The sequence below is a fragment of the Malaclemys terrapin genome, chromosome 5 (genome assembly GCF_027887155.1).
Source record: "Malaclemys terrapin pileata isolate rMalTer1 chromosome 5, rMalTer1.hap1, whole genome shotgun sequence".
Classification (NCBI taxonomy): domain Eukaryota; kingdom Metazoa; phylum Chordata; order Testudines; family Emydidae; genus Malaclemys; species Malaclemys terrapin.
The window spans coordinates 117,024,223-117,047,541 of NC_071509.1; the positions used below are offsets into that span (position 1 = coordinate 117,024,223).

Here is a 23,319-nt window from a genome sequence, read left to right on the forward strand (position 1 = left end):
GCAAGATTTGCAGGTGCTCAGCACCCACTCAGTATCAGGAACTTGTGGGGTAAATTTCTGAATGTTTGTTCCATAGAGAGCAGTAAGATGGGCAGTCTGGATATATGCTTAACACTTTCCTTTTGCTTAAAGGATGGATTGACTCCACTCCACTGTGCCGCACGAAGTGGGCATGACCAGGTTGTAGAGCTCCTCCTGGAACGGGGTGCCCCACTGCTTGCAAGGACCAAGGTGAGTATCTCATTCACAGAATAAATTAATATCAGTGACAACCCTTCAAAGCAATTACTAGGTATGCTGGAAGGGAGAGGAGGGATATAGGGACATGTCAGTAACCCCACAGGAAACGCTTTAGACTGAATAAATATTTTGGATAGAGTAATCCAAAAGTAAGGTTTTTCTCTTGAAAATAGGGACTTGAACCTTCCACATAAGTAGAATTGGTATACATGAACAAAATCACTCCATTTTCTCTTAGGAGACAGGTTACATGTGTGATATAGACCAGTACTTTTTCAGGAAAAGCGGCCTGTTCTCATCCCACACAACAGGAATTAACTAATGTGGTTTCATGGAATCATAGAAGTTAGAGATGGGTCATGTATCCCATCTCTTCGGTCAGGGTAAGATCATTCCCTTTATATTGTCTGATCTTTTATCTTCTTTTATCCTTTAGTAGACTAAACAATTCCAGAGTATTTCCATTAATGAATAAATATACAACCACCAATTTTTTTTTTAAATTAGTGTAATTAAGGTAAAGCCATTTAATATAAAAGCTTTCTTTATTTTGGATATTCCCTCTTCCCTTTAATCAAATTCTCTCTGCCAATCAGAGGATACATTTCTCATCCTACATACTGCATCAAAGGCAGATGAAAACAGGTGCTGAACAACCATACTTATTAAATGATGTGAAGTATCTGAATAGAAATGGAGAATGTCACTTTGTCTTTGTGTTCTTAAGAGACTGATATGGTCATAACAGATTGCATCCTAAATCTGCTAAGCACTTTGCCAACCTAGAGCTAAACAGAGTCTCCTTGCCAAAGAGTTGTCTAGAATTAATGTATTAAAATTAATTGCCATTAATGTTCAGTAGTTACAGTTCAGCTAACTCGTAACTAATATTAACAGTAATTGAACACTAATTGAACTAGTAACTTAAACTAGTTACTAGTACAATTAGTATTCAATTACTGTTAGAAAAATTTTGACTAGCTCTAATCACCACCTTTGAAAAGCAGGTCACTTTTTTTAGGTGCCTACACGTGGATTTAGGAGACTAATTGTAGACACCTAAGTTTGAAGATATCCGTCTTGGGATCTATTTTAAATCGATACGAGTCTTGGCTATTTTACATTAAAACTAGCTTACTTCTTTCATTGCTCTGGGTCTGTGGGCTGTGCCATGGACATATTTGCACTGTGTAACTTTGGATCCCTGGGAGCATCCTGTGTGGGCAGGTTATACAATGGGTGTCTGTATAGACGCTGGGTGGGGGTGTGCAAAGGAATCCTTATGGCTGCACTGGTTCCTTTGGCTAATGTGCTCTTCATCTGCTAGAAAGAATGGCTGGGCATATGCAGTGCTAATAAAATAGTAAATATAAATAAATATTAAATAATAAATGTCTTTGTGACTCCACTGCACCTCTCCCAAGATCTCTCTTGCACTAAGGAGCCAGGGGCCCCCAATGGAGCCAATGGCTGTGGCACAAAAGAAGTCCACACTTCGATTGCTGGTTTCCCAAATTTTGAACATATATGTTCCACTGAGTCAGGGCCCTCCATTATGATGAGGGAGTGGCAGGAGCTGGTCCAGGGTCTTCTAGAGATCACTCGAGCAATTGGTCTGAAGCATAGCCACAGGTGTGGCATGAAAGATCTGTACAGCGAATGGATCCTACATGTTAAATACTGCAGTGATGATCAGAGGGCTCCATTCTCCCATCATCAATTCACAATTCCCTTCACCCTTTTGATATTGACAGGGATTGGGACCCTCTTCAGGAAAAGTAGAGGGCAAAGAAGCAACCAATTCAGGAAGATATTTTGTAGCCTTTTAATTATATTTTTAATTAACTAGTAACTTTGAACCATCTGAACTGAGACACACTCTTCTTCCCCACTGCCAAAATCATACCTGACCTGTAAAATGAAACCTGTGTTAAAGACAGCTTCCCTTCTAGTCCCCTAGCCCCAGTGGAGCTGTTCCAGATTGGAGACAGACAGATGAATGAAAAATAGAAATAAGTCACTTTGCTTCAGTTCCTTCCCATGAACTTCAATATTGTATACATTTTTGTCTTATATTAAAATGACATATATAATGCTGAGAGTGGTACAGCAGCCTGCCTGGCGAAGCTCTACCGAGACCCCATTGTGTACATTTGTCAAGAGACAGGTCGAAATCCCCAGCAGCTGATTAGGCTGGAGCTTTCATCCAAACCACTTGATGATCATTTCCTAAAAACTAAGCACATCAAAGTGTTACCATATTCAGATACTAGAGCCTGATTCAGTAAACACTAGCAAATGTAGCAGGATTTTTCCTGGTATTGAGCACTACACTTGCCTAGTAAGTGTTCTCAGGATCAGCCCTACATTTGTAAACTCTTTCGTAAGTACCATTGCCCTGATTTTCAGAGGTTTGAGGCACACTCAGCTGTATTGACTTTAGTGGGAATTGTGAGTGGTCAGCACCTCTGAAAATCAGCCCACATGTCTTTTGTGTGTATGGTAACTTGCTGCTTACAGTACCGTTTACAGTGTTATGGCAGGGTTTATTAATAATACTCAACTAGCCTTTTTTCTGTAAACTATACGGGAAAGCATGACTCATTTGTGTTTAATTACTAAAAGGCCTATAGAAGGTTTGTAATTGAGTTCCTTACTATTTTGTATAATAGTGTACTTTATGTATTTCTTTTAACCAAGAACGTAAATATGATTACAACTGTATCGTATAATTCCTTGTTGACAGTTGTAACACAGGGTCCATGACATCTTCCCACGTTGGGCTGTGAGAGTATCAGGTCTCATAAACTAAAAAGGGTCAGGGTTGGCCAGTATTTGTTGTTGGAGACCTTGAGGAAAAATAACATGTTCTACAGTATGTGTGTTGGTGATTAAGTAGATGCTTTTCCTTCTGAATGAATACAGACCCTATTGCCTAGCATAGCTTTGTCATAGCCTAGGGAAGCACAGTCCTGACATTAAAGATACTATGAGACTTTTCTCAAGACAGTGCACTATAGCTAATTTCCATATTTGGATAACTGTATTCTGCCTGCCTATATTTTCCACATATTTGCCATGGGTTTATGGCATTCTTTTTCACTCCCTTTTACAACTGTCTGTGATGTTGTTGTGCACTGTTAGTGTTACATCCCATAGGTGGCTACATTTCAGTGCTGGATGAAGTTATTCCTGTACATTTTGTAAAGCACGTTTGGATTCTTCTGAATAAATGGTACTATATAATCATGAGTTATTTTTACTGGAAGTTTGATACACTTGTATTTTCTGCTGGCACAGAATGGACTCTCTCCGCTTCACATGGCTGCTCAGGGTGACCACGTGGAATGTGTCAAACATCTACTGCAGCACAAAGCTCCTGTTGATGATGTCACACTGGATTACCTGACTGCCCTACATGTTGCTGCACACTGTGGTCATTATCGTGTCACCAAGCTTCTGCTGGACAAGAGAGCAAATCCCAATGCTCGAGCCCTGGTAAACTTGCCTCACCCCTCTAATGCAACACCGCTGCAGATTGTAGATGGCCCCATCCTGCAAACACTACTGAGCATAGTGCTTACTTCTTTGAGCAGTCATATGTCAATAGGATGTAGTGCTTACTGTTGTAAACGGCAGTTACTGTTGGATGTAGGACTTCCACTTCAGTGGGTCTACTCATGATAGTAAACACTATGTTCGCTAGCAAGTGTTTGCATGATCAATTCCTGAGGCTATGCAACCGTTCTTGGAATCACAGTCATTGCTAGCTAACACTATCACACATTCCAGTGTTTTAATACGTTTGCCATTTTGGCCTTTCACACTTTACTGCACGCAGTTCGTATTTGTTACAACTGTAAAAGGCTGATTGGTGTGGACGTAATACTACTTCTCGAGGTAGACTTTTTAAAATAAATTGTCCAACATTTTTGCTAGATGGCAGAAAATTAGACTTTTACACTTATTGAACTTCCATTTACCAAATATCATTAATCATAGCATGTCCAATTTTTTATTTTTCTGAAGCATAAATAAAAATATAATATTATGAATAATTCCTTGTGATAATAGGTACCTGACTATTATCCCCTAAACAGGAAGAAAAAAAATCATATTTGACTTCATGAATGTCTAAGGCCTTTAAGACTTTACAAAGAGCCTGTCAAGAACACTTTATGACCACAGCAAGGTCAACAAGATGTAGTAAAATGAACTAAATACAATAAAATTAACAGTGGAAATTTCTGAAACACTACAGCTTCCCAGAAAATGTATCCATTGATATGACACAGTATGTGAAATTTCAAGGGTATTGATTTCTTTTTGGGGAAGTTGGGAAGGTTAATTGTTGGGCTTATAATGGGAAGCTACTATCACCCTTAACTATGGAGTGGCTGTTGTTCCTCCATAATATTAATAATAATAAACATTGGTCGTCATAATTAATTTATTTTATAAAGCTTCCCTGTCCTTTAAAAAGAACAGGAGAAAAGCAACTGACCAGAGCCTGGTTAAATGACATACTATAGAATTCTAATAGTTAGAGATGCCCGTTTGCAAGGGTGATGATGTTGAGGAAGACAGAGATAACCATTGGGATGTTGTAGGCAAGGTGTAAGTGTACATTTAAAAGGGAGATATAATTTCATAACTCAGATTTGTCAACAATCAGACTAGAGGGCAACTCTAGGACATCTGAGCAATGCCAGCTAGAAGCATGGACCAAGCTTGTGTTGAACCATATCTAAGCCTAGCTATTCCAGGCTAACATTTAAAGCTATCTGGACTAGTTAATTCACTATTCTACATAGTATCTCTAGCAAGTAAAGTGATGGAATAAGCTTTATGAATAATTCATTTTGAGATAAATAGTCTTGAAGCACTTAATTAGTTAATGTTGGTACAGCGCTTTGAAGATATAAAGCCCTACATAGGTTCTCAGTTGTTTTAATTATTGTGTTTTAAAACATATTAATGTCAACCTATAAGTAACATTTATTTTAACAGACACTAGCCATGGAGTAAGCTGTCACTCTAGCAGCTGCTCTCCTCCTCTCTCTCACTGATTAACTAGCTCTACTTCTAGTTGAGCACTAGCAATAATGACCTTTTTCATTAGAAAAACCAATGATTATCTAACACGTTCTTGCTTTGCATTAAAAGAAAACTATTTGTATTTTTCAACAAGTGTCTACTTAAAAAAGTAAACACTGTGGTCCTGATCTTTCAAGGCTTTGTTGTCCAGCCTAGGTCCCAATTCAGCATCCATCACTACTCAGCAAAGAATGTAATCATTTGCTTAATGTTAGGCATATGCTTACGCCCCATAGACTTTAAAGGGACTTAAACATGGACTTGAAGTTAAGGATATGCTTAAGTCAAATAGGGATGTACTCATGCACATGCATAAATGCTTTGTTAAACTGGGGTCCTAGATCCTATTACCAGGAATAGTTCCATGGAAGTGAATAGATTTCTTACTGATAGTAAGGATTATGCTCAGTAGAAAGCGTTAGTACAAGCTGCCTCTTAGTGAATGCATGTATTCACCTGCATATAAAATATACAGTAGATATACTGCATAAATTTGGACATACATAGATATAGACACATAGGTCAGAGAGTCTTTTTTAAAGGAGAATAGAAAAATGAGATGTGATCTAGGAGAAAGGCAAACAGTTAAGTATCCTGCCCCCTATTTTTTAAATGACAGTAGATAATTTTGGAAGCATCTGTTGGTTTTTATCACCATCATCTTTTAATATATGATTTTTTTTTCACGTGAGGCAGGCTCCACAATATATGTAAGCTGTTCCGAAATGGATGGTTTTATATTTGCTTTCTAGTATGTTCTTGACTGTCAAAAGGAGAATGTCCGTGTTTTGTTAGTTTATATGTTTTTCTCCAATATGTGGGCAGAAAGCCTTGGAGGCTGTTGTGTATTAAGGAAATAGCAGCCCATTAAGATGACTTGGTTTTTTTTTCTATATCTCAGAGCCTACTATGACTGAGGAACAGTGGCGTCTGATATTCTAACACTACTGCTTGCAGTGTGCCAGCCTGGAGCTGTGTGGGAACTGTAGCTGCATGTTTTTAGCTAACAGAATTGTTTTTTGCACAGAATGGTTTTACTCCACTGCACATTGCCTGCAAGAAAAATCGCATCAAAGTCATGGAACTCCTGGTGAAATATGGGGCTTCAATCCAGGCTATAACAGAGGTAGAACAGTGTTTCAACTCCTAAAAAAAAATTCCTTCTCTTCTCCCTTTTCTTCTTCTCCCTCTCTCCATATCTTCTTAGTCATGTTTTATTTAAATGAAGAAGCCCTTCAGCCCCTGTGCAGAGGAGTAAAACTGCTGTTGCTTTGTTTCACAGTCTGGCCTCACACCAATACATGTGGCTGCATTTATGGGCCACTTGAATATAGTCCTCCTCCTGCTGCAGAATGGAGCCTCTCCAGATGTCACTAACATTGTGAGTATGGCTTGGATTAGAATAATCACTGCATAAGCTCATACAGCATGGAACTGAGCTGCCATGTAGCCCAGCCAAAGGTCACATTTTAATGATTATTTATTACTAACTGAACTTCTCTGAAAAATAACCTCATATCATTCTCAAACAACCGTAAAAGCAGGAAGTTGCCTTTAAAACAGGCACTTTAACCCTTTCATGGTACAACAGTTTTAGTGTGTTTCTCAGCAGCACTGGGATTCTGAATAGTTTCCTTATCAGGTTTATCAGGGACACACTGAAGGGAAGATTTTATGTTTCAGTTTTGAATACTGCAGTTTAAATCCAAAAGGATAAAAATTTTGCTGGGGTCAATGGGCACACAGCTCCATTGACTTCAATGGAACAGCGCCATATAAACTGGCAGGGAAGTTTTAAAAATTTTAACCTAGCAGTTTAAACTAAAACCTAGAAGTTTTAAACTAAAGCTGTTCCTTTACCAGACCATAGATATATTTCCCATTTAGAAGTAATGGATTTACAATTCTAGAGAACATCACTTTTATTTTTAAAGTCCTTAAAATACGACCTTTGAGAGGTGACACCAAATGCAGGACCTGGCTTGCCATGGAAATGAGTGTTTGTGTACCAAACATCCAGCTATTCTAGAATAAATGAGACCAGGGACATGTCCTGGGGTTACGTTACATGTGTTTCTTATTGTTTGAGTTGTTAATATAACAAACTCAAACAAGAGTTACTTGTGAGTGTCTGTTTTTTAAATCAGAATTTTACCAGTAAATAATATTTTAAAATGATAGAAGTTCTGAGCTAAATTAGTTAGTAATCCATGTACTCTGGACTCACCACCTTTTCTCTACTAGAAAGGTAAACAAATCTACCAGGGGGTTCCAATAAGTATGCATACTATACTGTATTTCTTTTTTTTTATTTGTTTAATAAGAGAAATTATTCATGACAAAAATGGCTGCTGCTTTTATACTTTTTATATGGAAGCAATATTTATATAACAACTTTATTAATTGTAAAAAAGCTAACAAGAAATTTTGGGAAAGAAACTAAGTCAAAAAAGGATCAGAACTGATAACAGATATTAATAAATGTTTGGATACAAAGTTTAACATTTTACAATTGTTTGTGCTTGGCAGGTGTCTTCGCTTTTACTTAGCAAAGCTCACTAATTGTTTTCAAAAGTTAAATTACTTCACTAATGCAAGTATAGAATGATCTTTATAGAAATCTAAACCTGATAATTTGCAAAATGAAAGGCTTATTCACAAACAGAATGAAAACGTTTTTAACCGTACATTCTTCAAATTATAAGATTTTTATATGATCAAATCCTGCAATCAAATCTTTAGGTAAAACACCCATTAGGACTGCAGGAATTTACCCATTGTCTGTTTACTAAAAATAGCTGTTGACCTTATGTAGATTTCAAAATTTATATAAACTGATGGGTTTATATAAATAAACTAACTCCCAATAAGGAGGGTTTAATTACATTATAAGCTCATCACTGTGAGTAGATTTGGGTTACTTTTTAACTATCTCAGTAAACAACAACAAAAATTGGTCCTTTTCTGGGCTTGATACATGGACTCAGCTCCTAGGTGAGAGGAGAGAAAGCCAATGCTACAGCAATTACAGATTAATCTGACAGAGTGTCAACAATAAGAGTCTTCAACTGGTAGGTATGGTCCATCCATGGTAAAAAGATGAGGCTCTTCTCTTTATACAAGTCAGTGGCAAGATTATACAAGTCGGTGGCAAATCAAATGATACTCTGTCGTCAGCAAGAGCTCATGTGTATGTTGGACGAAAAATGCTAGACAGCTATTTATCCTGCTGCGCTGTCATAACAGAGAAGACAAAACAGGTCTCTCTATTGCTGCACTATGCCAATGCCTGGTATTTCCTAGACTAGCCACATAGAAAGAACTTGTGGCACCTTAGAAACTAACAAATGTATTTGAGCATACGCTTTCGTGGGCTACAGCCCACTTCTTTGGATGGCTGTAGCCCACGAAAGCTTATGCTCAAATAAATTTGTTAGTCTCTAAGGTGTCACAAGTACTCCTGCTGTTTTTGCGAATACAGACTAACACAGCTGCAACTCTGAAACTAGCCACATAGAGACTCTCTTGGTATAAATTACAGTACTGGCCATAAAGAAGATGGTATAGTGCAAGATTAAGCCAACATCTCCAACAGCAAAGATTATTTATGAATTTCTAATGTTGCTTTGCAAACATATGGAAAGAAAAGGAACATCCAGAGCTTTTCATATTCACTTTCTTACCCAGCTCCTTATACTCTAAAACACTTGGACTTCCTGAAATTCATGTATCCATCTCAAATTCTGTGGGCTATACAAGGCTTGAGAGGGTCTAGCTAGCATTCATTGCACAGCCAGTGCCAGTAACCACAGTTTTTAGAACACTATCCAGGGATTGTTATATTGCCTTTACAATGCCCTCTAAAGCTGTCAGCTCCACACAATGCACAGGAAGAGACCATCTGGAAAAATGTCCCCTTCCATTTTGAAGCTCAGGTGCTCAGCAATCCCTTGAGAATCCTAGGCTCAATATGTTCTTATCCCCTGGCTATTTTGACATACCAGCAGAAGCACCATTATGTAGAAAACCAGGGAATACCTATGATCAGGAGGGAATAATATGCGGAATGCCATTTAAAATAATGGTTTGGTGAATATTCCCAGGCAGCACTGGTGGGTTGTGATTTATTTAACAATTTGTAAGACTCTGACTGTCAACTCTTGATTCCATTGAAGTCAATGGCAAAACTCCCACTGACGACAATGAGGCTAGGATTTCACCCTGACCCTCAATGATGCAGTTACCATTGTCTGTGGCCACTGGGGTGCCAAGTGAAATACAGTCTCCAGTCCCTTCCCCCACCCAAAAGACATCTATATACACACACTTCTGAATTTGTTATTAAGGTCAGACCCTCTATTGATGTCATCAGTGTTTACACGAGCTGCAAATTGCTTATTTCTCATGACTTGGGACTCTAAAAATCTCTGCTTTTCTGCAGCGTGGGGAGACTGCCCTACACATGGCGGCACGTGCTGGGCAGGTGGAAGTGGTCCGCTGCCTCTTGAGGAATGGTGCCCTTGTCGATGCCCGAGCCAGGGTAAGTGTTTCATTGCAGCTTCCATACCTTCTGTTTTACTTGTAAACACAATAAAAACAATGGGCTTACTAAGGAAGGATGTTTTTTCTTCAGTACCACAATAAAAGGCCACATGTTGTGTATTTATTTGTTTTTGGGGGCTTCACCCTAACCAGTTCTTAATACAGTCCTGTAAAATGTAACTTGTTTACTTGTATTACTACTCTCTTCTAAATAGAACAGATCTCACTTAGAATTGGAGTGCCCAGGTTCTAACTCAGTAGCAGATTCCAGATCTGCGTACTGTAGATGTACTGCCTGCTGCCGTGAGGCAATTCAATTACAGACAGGGTCTTTGGCTATGTCCGCACTGGAGCTGAAAGTGTAATTTCCAGCTTGGGTAGACATATCTGCTCTAACTCTGATCAAGCTACTGCACCAAAAATAGCAGAGTAGCCATGGCGACTTGAGTGGCAGGATGGGCTAGCTGCCCCGAGTACGATCCCATCTGAAACCCCAGGTATATACTCAGGGCGGCTAGTCTGTCTCGCCGCTCTCACTGCAGTGGATACACTTCTATGTTTAGCATTCCTGCTCAATCAGAGTTAGCATGGGTATGTCTGCCCAAGATGGAAATTACACCTCCAGCTCCAGGGCAGACACACCCTACACCATTTCAGGGCGCCTCATGACCTATTTCTGCACCATGATTGGATTCTGCAGCACAACATGTTATTTTCTGTTGTGGAATGGTGGTTAGTTTACAGTTTACCTAGTAAAGGGACTACCTGTAATTCCATGTAGCAATATTTGCTTTTGAATAGTAAATGTGCAAGATAATAACTGGAGCTAGCTTATATTATCTGAAGTTGAAAGAAAGAATAGATTGAAAAAAATGCAGGTTGTCAAGGGAATGATTCTGGCACATTGGGCAGAATTTCTGTATTGTCTACTGTTTGTGCTTTCTCCCCAGCTCCCTTCAGGGCTCAAGTTCTAAAAGACATTTGAACTCTTAAGTTTAAAAGAGTACGATAATGTAAATGCTGAAACAAAACATCAGAGGATTCTGACTAATCTTACAGCTGAACTTCCACCATTGTTATATATCAAGTGCAATTCTCCCACTGTCCACTAAAATCAATCACGTAGCCCTGATTTGTATATGTGTGATGTGGTTTTAAACATTTAATCCTGATAATGCATTATAAAATATAGATGGAAGCAGTTAACACACAAAAGGCCAAGCTGTCTAAACACTGGCACGTAAAAGAATTATGAGCCAGATGCTCCTTATGTAATCACTTACAAGATTTTGTGACTATTTTTTCATTGGCTTTAATGGAAATTGCGTAGGTGTGCAAGATGAGTGCAAAGTGAGTGTAAACCACTTGCAACCAGGATAAGTGAGTGGAGAATTCTGTTTTAGTAGCATTATACTCCCACTTTGCACAGTTTAAATGACTATACTGAGAGGAAGAATGGTCCAGTGGCTAGGGCACTGGCCTAGGACTTGGGAGACCTAAGTTCCATTCCCTGCTCTGCCACAGACTTCCTGTGTGACCTTAGGCAAGTCAATTAACCTCTCTGTGCCTCATTCCCCATCTGTAAAATGGGACTAATAGCTCTGCTTTGCCACGCAGGGGTGTTGTAATGATAAATACATTAAAGATTTGTGAGGCGCTCAGATACTATAGGGATGGGGGCCATGTAAGTACTTGATGTAGGTAGAGAGATGTTCAAGGCAGTGGAAAATATATCTGAATATATGTGATCACACTTTAAGAACATTGTCTGTGGTTATTGGGGAATTGTATTCTGTTTCCATGTACTTGGAAAACTGCAAGCAGACAACAACAATACTGTACTTATACTGGTTATTCATTAGCCCCACCAACATTACTTATGCATTCTTTCACAGGCAGGTCTTTCAAAAGAGCTCAGCACCCAACAGTTCTTGCTGTGCTTAATATTTTGAAAATCTGGCCACTTCATTTAGGTGCCAAAATGGGAGCTGATCGTTGTAAAAATCTAGCCCTAATTATCAGCACTGAACACTTTGGAAAATCTGTCCATCAGTGTTTGAAAGAGCATCTATTTTTAGCCTAGATGTTCCTACAAAAATTAAAATTCCTACCACAGAAACACATCGAAGCAGTTGCTGTGGCCACAATCAACCCAACAAGTCCCAGGAACAACTTTTTGTCTGATTTCTATATTAGATGATGCATATTTTTGACAATATTGAAAAATCAACTGTAGTTGGCCACGTGCAATATGCATGGTATATATTAGGTGAAGATATTAAGCCTGGGTTGTGCTTTAAATGATGGGGGCAGGGGATTCCTGGGGTTAAGATTCCTACTCTGACATTAAACCCTTCATGCAAAAGCAGAAATACCTTTGGATGGTTTAGGGCACTCAAACATTGTGATTGTTTTTTGTGTATCATTAGTGCACATTTAACCTCAGTCTATGCAAAATCTATCATTTGGAAATCAAATTGAAAGAATATTATACAATAAAATCAAAATATAATGTCTCGGCGAGCCAAACTCATACAAATGTGAAACATTTGCTTTTCACCAGGCCAGTTTTGTGCATATTTTTCATGCCAGTAAAACGCAAGTTTTGCACCAAGAATGGAATTTTTCACTATACATTTGTGAAATAACTATGGGCTGCAGAAAAATAAAGTCAGGAAACTGAGGTAAAAACAACAGCAAATGTTTCTGAGACGTTTCATTGGAAACCGTTTGTACAGCATAATCCTCAAATTTGGCACAGCTCCTCTGAAGAATTGGCTGTTATAGGGAAGGCTTCAGTTACCAGACTGAGGACTTTTTATGTTTCCTCTGCTCACATGTTGGACCCAGATCTATGGATGGACAGCATGTGAGTGTATCACTGCAGTGCCTCTGGGATTATTAAATACCCAAGGACTTCATTTTATGACAATAAATGATTGAAGAGTTGCACGTAGTCTGTTTATATTTAAATATACACCTGGAAAGCAGCAAGAAGAACAGGAATAGAAAGTATCTAGACATTGTTTCCATGGGGCCAGATTCTGAAACTACTTGTGGAGTAAGGTGCTACTGAAGGTCAGGGCTGGTGCAAGGATTTTTCGCGCCCTAGGTGAAACTTCCACCTTGCGCCCTTCCCCCTCCCTGAGCCCTGCGGCATCTCCCCGACCCCCCCCCCCCCCGCGGCAGCTCCCCACCCCAGCTCACCTCTGCTCCACCTCCTCCCTGAGCCCTGCGGCAGCTCCCCCCCCCCCCGCTCTGAGGCACCCCTGGTGGCAGCTCCCCCCCCTGGCCCGGGGAGCCGTGCGGCAGCTCCCCACCCCAGCTCACCTCTGCTCCGCCTCCTTCCCGAGCACGCCATTGCTGCTCCACTTCTCCCCCTTACAGGCTTGCGGCACCAATCAGCTGTTTGGCGCCGCAAGCCTGGGAGGGAGAGAAGCAGAGTGGGGCGGCGTGCTCGGGGAGGAGGCGGAGCAGAGGTGAGCTGGGGCGGGGAGCGGTTCCCCTGTGTGCCGCCCCCCCCTTACTTGTGGCAGGCGGCCCTCCCGTGCCCCCTGCCCTAGCTCACCTCCACTCCACCACCGCCCTGGAGCGCGCTTTAATCCGCCCACAACCACTTGGTGCCCTAGGCAGCCGCCTAGTTTGCCTAGTGGGTGCACCGGTCCTGCTGAAGGTGAGTAAGGGTTTCATAAAGTCGTAATACAAAGAAATACAAGTAGGACTATGGTGCAAGTGATCTACATTCATATTTAAAGAAGAAAAGAAAAACAATGTTCCTCCCTACATTTTCCCTCTCTTTGATCTAATAGCACATTGTTTAATCTCCCCACTGGTACTGAGCATTCCCCTGTGTCCCTTATTCTTTTATATGTGGTGAATGTGTCGAGTCTTCAACTGGAATCCATTAGTTGAATGGAATCCATTAGATGTGGTATTCAGGTTGCCTCTACCGGCATTAACTGTTCACATGATTTGAGTTGTAGGAGGAACAGACTCCACTGCACATTGCCTCTCGGTTGGGTAAAACAGAGATTGTCCAACTGCTGCTACAACACATGGCTCACCCTGACGCCGCAACCACTAATGGGTACACCCCACTGCACATCTCTGCCAGAGAGGGGCAAGTTGATGTAGCATCGGTTCTCTTGGAGGCAGGTGCTGCACACTCTTTGGCCACCAAGGTAAGATGAGATGCATTGTGCTAGTCTCCCAATAGGAGAGAGAAGACTGTGATGTGGTTACCAAGCAGGGAGGCAGCTGTCTAGTGAGGGAAGCATTGTCACTGAGAAACTAACCTGGTTTTATTATAAACAATAGTCAAACAGATGAAAGCAATATACAGGGAATTCATCAGATTTTGACACATATTTGCCTTCTCTGAAGCCTCAGGTTTTGGTTTAAGCTGGAGACAAAATACTGGACTTGATAAACAACAAATGATCTTAACAAGTTTAGAAAGTACTAGGTTTCTATGACGAAGGAACCTCTCTTGCCTACAAGGTGCCTTCTATGTATCCAAATAAACACCTAAAATCATCATCCCTCGCATTTTTAAACAAACAAACCTCCTTAAAGGCCTTATTTATTTTAATTATTTAAATTAATGAAAGAACTCTGGTATCTAACAGCTGAAACGAAATTCTCAAAATATAAATTGCATAATAAATCAGAGTATTCTACAACCAGATTGACATTCAGCATCTTAGTAAATTAGTAAAGTATTGTACCACATGGCATGGCATAGTTGATTATTTCAAAGATTGTCCTAAAAATATTCTACAGTACTAGATTTGTTTGTCTGCCTATTAAAGTGTTAACAGATAGATTCCTAATAGAAGTAATATAAAGGAAAATGGATATGGGGGACAGAGCGATGAATCAAACCCATCATCTGTGATTATGCGATTGCAAATATGGTATCAGATGGAAAGAAGAGCTCCTTATTTTATAGTTGGAGCTTAAACCTTATATCTTCCGGGGTTTAGAAAATTCTAAACCAATAGTTCTCAAATGAGAAGTCACAGATTACTGGTGGTGTTGGCTGTTTCCAGATGTTAAATCACATTAAAACACAGTTAAAACTATACTAAATACTTTCCTAATTTTCCATATAAACAATTGCTGTAATTGCTGCTGGGATGTTGAGTAATCATAGCTAAGAGAAGAGGTAGTCTGTAAGGTAATCCTTCTTTGTTAACATGTGATCCATGCTATGGAAAACTTTGGGAACCCCTGGTCCAAACCCTATGCAGGTAGAGTAACATAACTTGATGGCAACTAGAATAAACACCACACATTGTCAAAATGTCAGACAAATATGTTATGGTGACTCCCTGGTGGTGATTCCAGGACAACAGTTGCAGATCATCTGCCCCCTGCTGTCCTTAACCCTTAAACTTTTCTTATCAACCTGATTTTTAAAAAGAAATTACTAGAGAAATAATGTGTTAGACAGACATTTTGTCAAAGGTCTAGTGAATCCATATTAACACTTAATAGAAAAGGTGTTTTTAAGAAGACAACTTTTCACCGCTACCTCCGTAAATGTATGTGTTTACAAAAATTAACTTATTACAGCCCTCCTGTTAGACAATATCTATTTCAGTAGAGCTGCAGAAGCTGTATCCAAATGTATTGGCTGTATTAGGTATGTGTGTCTTAATATATAGTATCATTCTTCTGCGGAGCTGCTGCAACGGTAGCACCACGTTCAGAGCTGTGCTCATTGGATTTAGTTTCTTGCAGATTGTTTGGACTATCAGTTGCTTCCAGGGACAAATCAATGTAGTGGATAAATAATTAAAAACTCTGTCACCATAAAACTAAATAAAAAATTGAGCCACTGAAAAGCTAAGTTTTGGATAAAATTTGAATTGGAGCCTCACTACCCATGCTATGGATATTACTTGGTAAACTTTTTAGGTGGTAAAATGTCATACTGTGGCCATATGGAAGACTGAAAAAGAGGATATTTTCTTATATGACACACTCATATCAAAATACTTCAGACTCATTGGTGCCATTACTAGTTAAGTCTTATTAGTTATTAATGAATAAAAATGGCAGGTGGCTTTAATTTGAATCGTAACCTGCTAAAACATTCAAAAAACATTGCGTGAAAGATCCCAGAGACTTGCACTAATATTTTTGTCTCCTAAAAATTATTCAGAAGGGATTCACACCACTGCATGTGGCAGCCAAGTATGGAAGCTTGGATGTGGCAAAACTACTTTTGCAGCGTCGTGCTTCTCCTGATTCAGCTGGCAAGGTACAGTCCTCCACTACAGGGAATCACTGGGGGATTGAAAAGCAAAAAGCAATTATGCTCAGTAATTTGGTGAAAAAATAATGTAAAAGAAGGAAGAAGTTGCATTCACTGTCCAACTTAACTGTATTAAAAATAACAGTCTCTCTGGAATGATTTTTACATATACATGTATATGAGGCTACCTCACAGTGTGTTTAATATTTTACTTTTATTACAGCAGGACATGTTGGTGCACAATTATAAAGACTGATATGTTACTGTGGATCAAGAAGTGCCCATTCTGTTAAATTATTCAGGTCATAAAAATCACAATTCAGAAATAATGGGGCAAGACCAGAACTATCACTTTTTTCCCATGTTGCGAAGGTTGCTCATAATGATGTTTCTCTGACTTGGAGATTTCAGAGCTTGGTTTGTGATGAATAATAAATACTGGCCAAATCAAATTCATCCACAGTTGCTTGCCCTATTTTAAGCAAAGTACATCATACTAACTGTTGGCTTACTATTATTTTCAGTCTCAGCAAAGTTTCTAAAACAAAAATAATTCAGACTGAGTTAAATGTCATTTTGTTTATGTATTTATTGGCTAATCAATTAATATATTTGTTTAATATATATTGATTTATGGCTTAATGGTTGCTTATGCCCAGCTAACAACTTAATTCGGTAACACGCCCTTTACAGAATGGCCTCACCCCACTCCATGTAGCTGCTCACTATGACAACCAGAAGGTGGCTCTGCTGTTGCTGGAGAAAGGTGCCTCTCCCCATGCTACTGCCAAGGTGAGATTTCACAGCCAAGCACTGGCAACGTTACCATCTGAGAACCAGGGGAATAATTTTAAAACAACAACAAACAAAGCAATGAAGGAGCTGAGTCACCTGAAGGCTGGAGCCACAGTTGCAAACTCCTGACACACCCCAGAAGGTGGATATAAAGGCCTCTGCTGGTCAGAGGCTACAATTGCAGCTGATTCATGCTTGTTCTTGAGCCTCTCAGATAAACAGTTGATGGGTGACCAGCAGGGGAAAGGGAGGAAGAATGTTTGGGAGTTGATGCACAAAGAAGCCTCATACTTTTTCTTCTCCCTCCTCTGCTGCCTCCTTTTCTTGCCCTTCACAGCCATACACAGTTTGGAGGGAAAGGAGTTCTCCTCCCCAGAGAAAAGCTGGAGGAGAGATGCCCCTCCTTTTGCTAATAATTGTCCCCATCATTAGAATACATTTAGAAATATTTTACAAAACTACCGTAGCTATGAGGTTGTATCTATAGTTTTCAGGATTTTTGAAGCTATGCAAGAACTCTGAATAGCACTTCTGAGACTATGCTCAAGCCTATTAATTGTATCTTCTATGCTCATTCTTAAAAATAGAGCTGTTTTTTTCAATAGAAACTGTAAGGGTTGTTTTTAAAGTCACTGTAGAGCGTTTTAGAAGCATACTTGCTTTATAGCATAGCCAGTTATAGTCAAACCTTGTTACTGAAACGTAAGAACTGCTGATTATCCAATGCATTGAGAAATATGAGGAAATTCAGTCTATGCGGACACCAGATCAGGATGTCCTTGTGTGACTGAGTTCCTGAGTAGACTTTATGGATCACTCATCTATTGTCCCTAAAAGAGACCCTATTCTGGTCTTACTGAAGCTACCCTGTTGCCTGTTCCAGTTAGTGACCAGACACAAAAAGACTGATTTTCCTCTTACAGATATTCCTCTTACTCCAAGAGTAACTTCATTAAAGTCAGTGAAATTACACCAGTGTAAAATCAATGTGCAAGAAAAATCTGGCCGAAGAGTACACACAGCCAATTAGAGTGGCATGTCCATCTGAAAGCTAGACTCCATGTGTGTCCAATATATTATTGCAGACTCAAAGTAGAGCCCATACAGTTTAAATGCTGTGGCTCTACCAGGTAAACCCATGGCGACATTCCTTGGGACTGAGTAGTAGGAGCTGTGCTAAGCTTGTCTCAGTCATTCTTTGAATATGTTGCATATATGACTGTCTGAGTCCAACTTAATTTTAATGAAAAAGAAGCATAATTTGGAGCTTACTTTAGTACTGCATAGTGTTGGAAACCTGTCCTTGAAATTGTGTGTGTAGAAAGGTTTGCCTGTCTGGCAGGATCAGGGCTTGTATCATTCTCTGATATGTTGTAGGAGACTAAAAATAGAAAACACACATACAGAACCCTATCTGTGCAAGTTTTCATTGTTTTAAAATTTTCTGGCTCCTACACTCTGCTCAAACTGTCCTTCAAGAAGTAGCCCTTTTTTTCATTGATGTACAGGAGACCCTGCTTTTGCTAGTGTGGATGGGAATTCAGCAGAAGCATTGCTACAGTAAGAAATTTTACCAACCCTCCTCCCCAAACGCAGATACTATAAACGTAACAAGGATTCTGTTTGTCCTAACCCCTAATTACGTCTTTGGAAATGAAATACAGGGAATTAAGTGGAACACCATCATTTTCTTTCCAAATAAAGCAGTGTGTCAATGCACTGAGACTGTACATTATAGTTAATAGCTCATGAAAGAACTCCTCCCTCTGACTGTATTTCCAGCCAATTGTATAACTGACACAGCTATCAAAGTTGCAGGTGCAAACACACATCCACCGCTATACTTTTACATCCAAAGAGCAGAGTGCAATGCAGATCATGCACCCATCAAGCACCAAAAAGTTGTCATTCATCAGTCAGAAGCAGGGTATTTACTCATTTGGGGGGAGGGGAGGAATTGGGTGAAATGGAGCCAGTGACAGGACAATTCTAATGTGTGAGGCTAGGGCATAGTTAAATTCCAGCTTGGGTGGAGGAGAAGTGGATGAAGACAAAGCAGTTGCAGAGCAGGTCCTAGTAGGTTCCAAAATATAATTAACTCTAATCTGTGAGAGTATAAAATAATACTGTTTCCAGGCACCTTATTTTACAGTGTACTGGCTTTTCCTAGTTTTTATGTAACTTCTCTTTCTTTTCTCTCTCCACCCACACTTTAGATCCTTAGCTGGTGTAAATCTGAATAGTTCAATGTCAATTTGTATTAGCTGGGGATCTGGATCTAAGTTCTATTGACATCTGCTATCTGCAGTATTCTTGTCAGCATCCATGTGGGTCAGCCAGTACATGCATGCATTTCCAAATCAGTGCATTTCTGTCTGTCTCTATATTCCTTGGGACATCTTATTCTTATAGAATATGTTCTTCTATATAATACAATACCCAAGATTTCCAAAATTTAGAGTTCATTGCAGTCTCTCAGTCTTTATTTGTTAACCAACTACCACTTTGGTATGTGGAGGACAAGATGCACTTTTTTTTGCATGATTACAGTATCACAAAGTGAAAAAAATGTTTTTGGATTTAAAAAAACTAAAAACAAAAACAAACTCATTGTAATATATGCCTTGGAATTAAATATTAGAACTGCTGGAAAATGGAATTTCCCTCATGAGAAATTTTTGATTTTTTTGGAATGACTTTTCATCCAAAATTTCAAACTTTTTCACGGGAGGAAAATTTCTGAAAAATTCCATTTTGGGATAACCAAAACAGTTAACTTTCCAGGCAGCTGCCTCCAAGAGGTGCCCAACTTCTCAGGCAGCCAACTCCCTTAAGGAATCAGGCACTACTGGGAGGCAGCTGCCCAGGGAGCCTCCTCATGTTGTTCAGCTCCCCAGGGAGCTGGCTGCCCCAGGATTCTGGGCAGCCAGGGAAACCCAGGCTCTCAGGAAACCTGGCAGGCAAGCACTCTGTCCTGCTTTCCTAGTTTCTGTCGAAAGTTTCCATGGAATTGACACATCCCCCTGAACCTTTAGATTCTGTCAGTTCAGCATTTTCTGACAGAAAAATGTTCTGTCTGAAATTTTTTGACAAGGTCTACTAAATATAGATTTTAACGTATTGCTTTATATGTGCAGTTTGCAATTGGAAAAGTTAAAATGGCACTGATTCCCACCAGATAGCATTGAGGCGAGGAGCCCAGAGGTTTAGAAAAAGGACTAGATATTTATGTGGATATTAAAAACAGCCACAATATACCAGATAGCATGAGGGGTTATATCCTTTTTATGCTAGTTTAGGGCATACGATAACTACTAAATGGCAGGGTTTAGGAAAAGATTTCCATATGCATAGGCTATTCCATAATTGTCCACCTTCCTTTGAAGTATCTGGTATTGGCCACTGTTGGAGACAGGATTCCAATCTAAATGGACAATTGGTCTCATCTGATACAGGAATCCTATGTAAATAATTCTTAAGATACAGAAATGTCTCAATAGTTGTTTTTAATGGTTTTTCTTTTCAACATTCCTTCATATTTCTCTATGCCACCATAATCTGAAAAGTGGATATTTTCTATTTCTCCATTATTATTTCCATGGAAACTGACTGTAGGATTGTCAAGAATGGGAAAAATAATGCCATAGTGTCTAGAGACAGATTGTTCCAGATATTTCTATGAAATAAAATGGACCACTATTTGCTATGTGATGGATTTGTAAACATCAGAAAAGGCTATTAACATGTGGAGCCTGGTTTTAGAATGGATACACCCCTCTGCACATTGCTGCCAAGAAGAATCAGATGCAGATAGCTACCACGCTGCTGAGCTACGGAGCTGAGACCAACATTCTGACCAAACAGGGAGTGACCCCGCTGCACCTGGCCTCTCAAGAAGGTCATGCTGACATGGTTACCTTGCTCCTGGACAAAGGATCTAATATCCATGTGGCAACTAAGGTAATGCCCTCTCACCCCTGAGGATAAGCTATCACAGGGAGGGCATCCAATGACTTGCAAAGTACAATACAAGAATAGAGCCTGCTGCTCAGAAATAGAGTCCAAACTACACACCTCTATACACATGCAAAAGCTCAAGATATGAGAAGTGTAAGGAACCAAGGCAGGCGGGTGAACAGCAGCAGTGAGGGTAGCTAGAGCTAGCAGAGAAAGTGACCCTGATCAGAAGCTGTCTTAAAAGCACATCATTAACAGCTTTGTTGGGTAACCTAGGGAGGACCTTCAGTGGTGTGCCATGTTCAGTGGAAAATGATGTGCCTGCAAGCTGTGACAGAAAGGTGGGCTTGGAGAAGCAGGCAAGCCAGGGGAAGTTTCTGCAGAACCAGCCATGGAGAAAGGGTTGTAGTGTTTCCACTGTCCTGCAGTCTTATATCTCTGAGCTGTTCCCAACATAATACCAAAGTTGTACATCCTGTCTAAAGGATTAAGAAATAATAGAAGGGAGGTTGCACAAAGCTCTAGGTCCTGTGGGTCATTGGGTTGATCCAGCCCTATGTGACACATGTCAGAGAACAATAGCTTGAGGGCGGAACTAGTGGAGTGCTTATGGCACTTACCCCAATATATTGTGCCATCCAGCTTCCTTGCTGGGATGGAAGAAACTAGTAATGTTTGGCAAAGAATAATGCAGCTTTACTAGTTGAGAAAATAATAAAATAATCCTAATGAAAACCATTCTGATCCATCAGGTTTTCTATTGGAATGTGTGCCAAATCCTTCCTAGAAGTACCTTGATTCCCTCCCAAAAAACATTACGTAAGACTTTCTGTGATGCAATTTTATCCAGCCAAAAGATGCTGAACAAAATTTACTCTCTCAGGCCCTGGTTCTGCAGCCTTTGCTCAGGAGTAAAAGTTGCATGATGAGGCTCTTGCTGTATGAGAATAGTGTAATGCACCATTCTAAGAAATGGGAAACAAACTTCTTTTCCATTCTCAAAGTCAATGTATCTATTTATACAAATTATTTATATAAGCTCTTACCCATTGCCTGTCCACAGGCTATCAACGTGTGTTTTTTTAAAGGTTTGCTTCAATTCTCTTTTTGGGCCTCAATTCTCTTCTACTGTTTCCTTTATTCTGACTCCTACCCATAATTGTTAAGGCCCATTTCTCCCAGCTTAGGAAGGCTACATATGCAGAAGGGGTCATCCTACTTCATTAGTTGGCACTTTGATTTCTCTAGTGATGTTATTATGTAAAGTCCAAGTATGGTAATCACTAGTTGAAAGCACCAATCTATAGTTATGATGACAGTTTGCTGTGATGAGCTGTTCGCTAGTTTTACATGGATAGAGACCAACTCTCGTTTCTGCTTAAAAATCTTTATTTTTGAAATTACAGACAGGATCTTGCTATATTTAAAAAATGATAAAACTTGCAAGTCCCGTTTCTTTCCTTTTGGTAACATTATAGTTCTCTTTCCATTTCATTTGTAGAGTGGATTGACATCCTTGCACCTTGCAGCTCAGGAGGATAAAGTGAACGTAGCTGATATACTGACAAAGCAGGGTGCAAACCAAGATGCCCAGACAAAGGTAAACCACATAATGCTACTGCTTCCCAGGTGAACAAGGATGTTATTGTTATAATGGAACGTCCCATTGACTGCATAGGTTTACTTTTTTGTGTTGTTTTATTGTAGCTAGGCTACACTCCTTTAATTGTGGCTTGTCACTATGGAAACGTCAAGATGGTGAATTTCCTCCTGAAGCAGGGAGCCAACGTCAATGCTAAAACAAAGGTAAAGAATTTGTCATCACTTCTGTTTTTTTCCTTCAGTGACCATATGATACTAATTCATACTGCATATGGACAGCTATAGGATTCTTTTCCTGGTAGATCTTTTTACAAATTACGCATGCACACTAGGTGTCAATATCTGCTGATTTGTGGCTGTGGTGGAATGAGTTCCCTTTGCTCTGCTTCAGGGTGCATTACTCACTAAGCTGAAGTTAGGTGCATTAACTCTGTGTGTGAGTGTGTGAGAAGGGAGATCTGTTCTCTTGAGTTTTTCCTTTATTTTATTTGTACTTGTAACACATATGAGCCTGATTCTGCTAGCATTAGTGTAATTCCATTGACTTCAGCAGAGTTACTTCTGAGTTACACCAGAATAAAACCCTCCAAGGTGTGCTATGTGGAGACAACTCTGCCTCTCTCAACCAGTGGTTTCTGAATCTGCCGAATATATGCTTACACTGAGGGATCTGTGACCACAAAGCCATGTTATATCACAGTTGTCATCACATCACCTGCACCAGAAGAAGGAGAAGGCCAGTCCACAAAGGCCCGCACTCCCTGGCTCCAATTCAAACTGGCTTCCTGTTGGTAGCCTATAGTCGTACTGTTCACCTGGTTTCC

At 39.8% G+C, this 23,319-nt stretch overlaps 1 protein-coding gene across 50 annotated transcripts in view; it reads left to right on the forward strand.

Annotated features, from left to right (window-relative positions):
* The window catches only part of ANK2 (ankyrin 2), a 583,802-nt gene that overhangs the window by 454,218 nt on the left and 106,265 nt on the right, over positions 1 to 23,319 (forward strand). For 46 of the 50 annotated variants that reach the window (XM_054029227.1, XM_054029226.1, XM_054029236.1 and 43 more), the window contains 11 exons: positions 133 to 231; positions 3,541 to 3,738; positions 6,365 to 6,463; positions 6,620 to 6,718; positions 9,779 to 9,877; positions 13,863 to 14,060; positions 16,049 to 16,147; positions 16,835 to 16,933; positions 20,699 to 20,896; positions 22,395 to 22,493; positions 22,601 to 22,699. In XM_054029227.1, coding sequence (XP_053885202.1) covers positions 133 to 231; positions 3,541 to 3,738; positions 6,365 to 6,463; positions 6,620 to 6,718; positions 9,779 to 9,877; positions 13,863 to 14,060; positions 16,049 to 16,147; positions 16,835 to 16,933; positions 20,699 to 20,896; positions 22,395 to 22,493; positions 22,601 to 22,699 — 1,386 coding nt within the window. The remainder of the gene's footprint in view (positions 1 to 132; positions 232 to 3,540; positions 3,739 to 6,364; positions 6,464 to 6,619; positions 6,719 to 9,778; positions 9,878 to 13,862; positions 14,061 to 16,048; positions 16,148 to 16,834; positions 16,934 to 20,698; positions 20,897 to 22,394; positions 22,494 to 22,600; positions 22,700 to 23,319) is intronic. The other 4 variants (XM_054029274.1, XM_054029241.1, XM_054029273.1 and 1 more) reach the window with 1 other exon arrangement.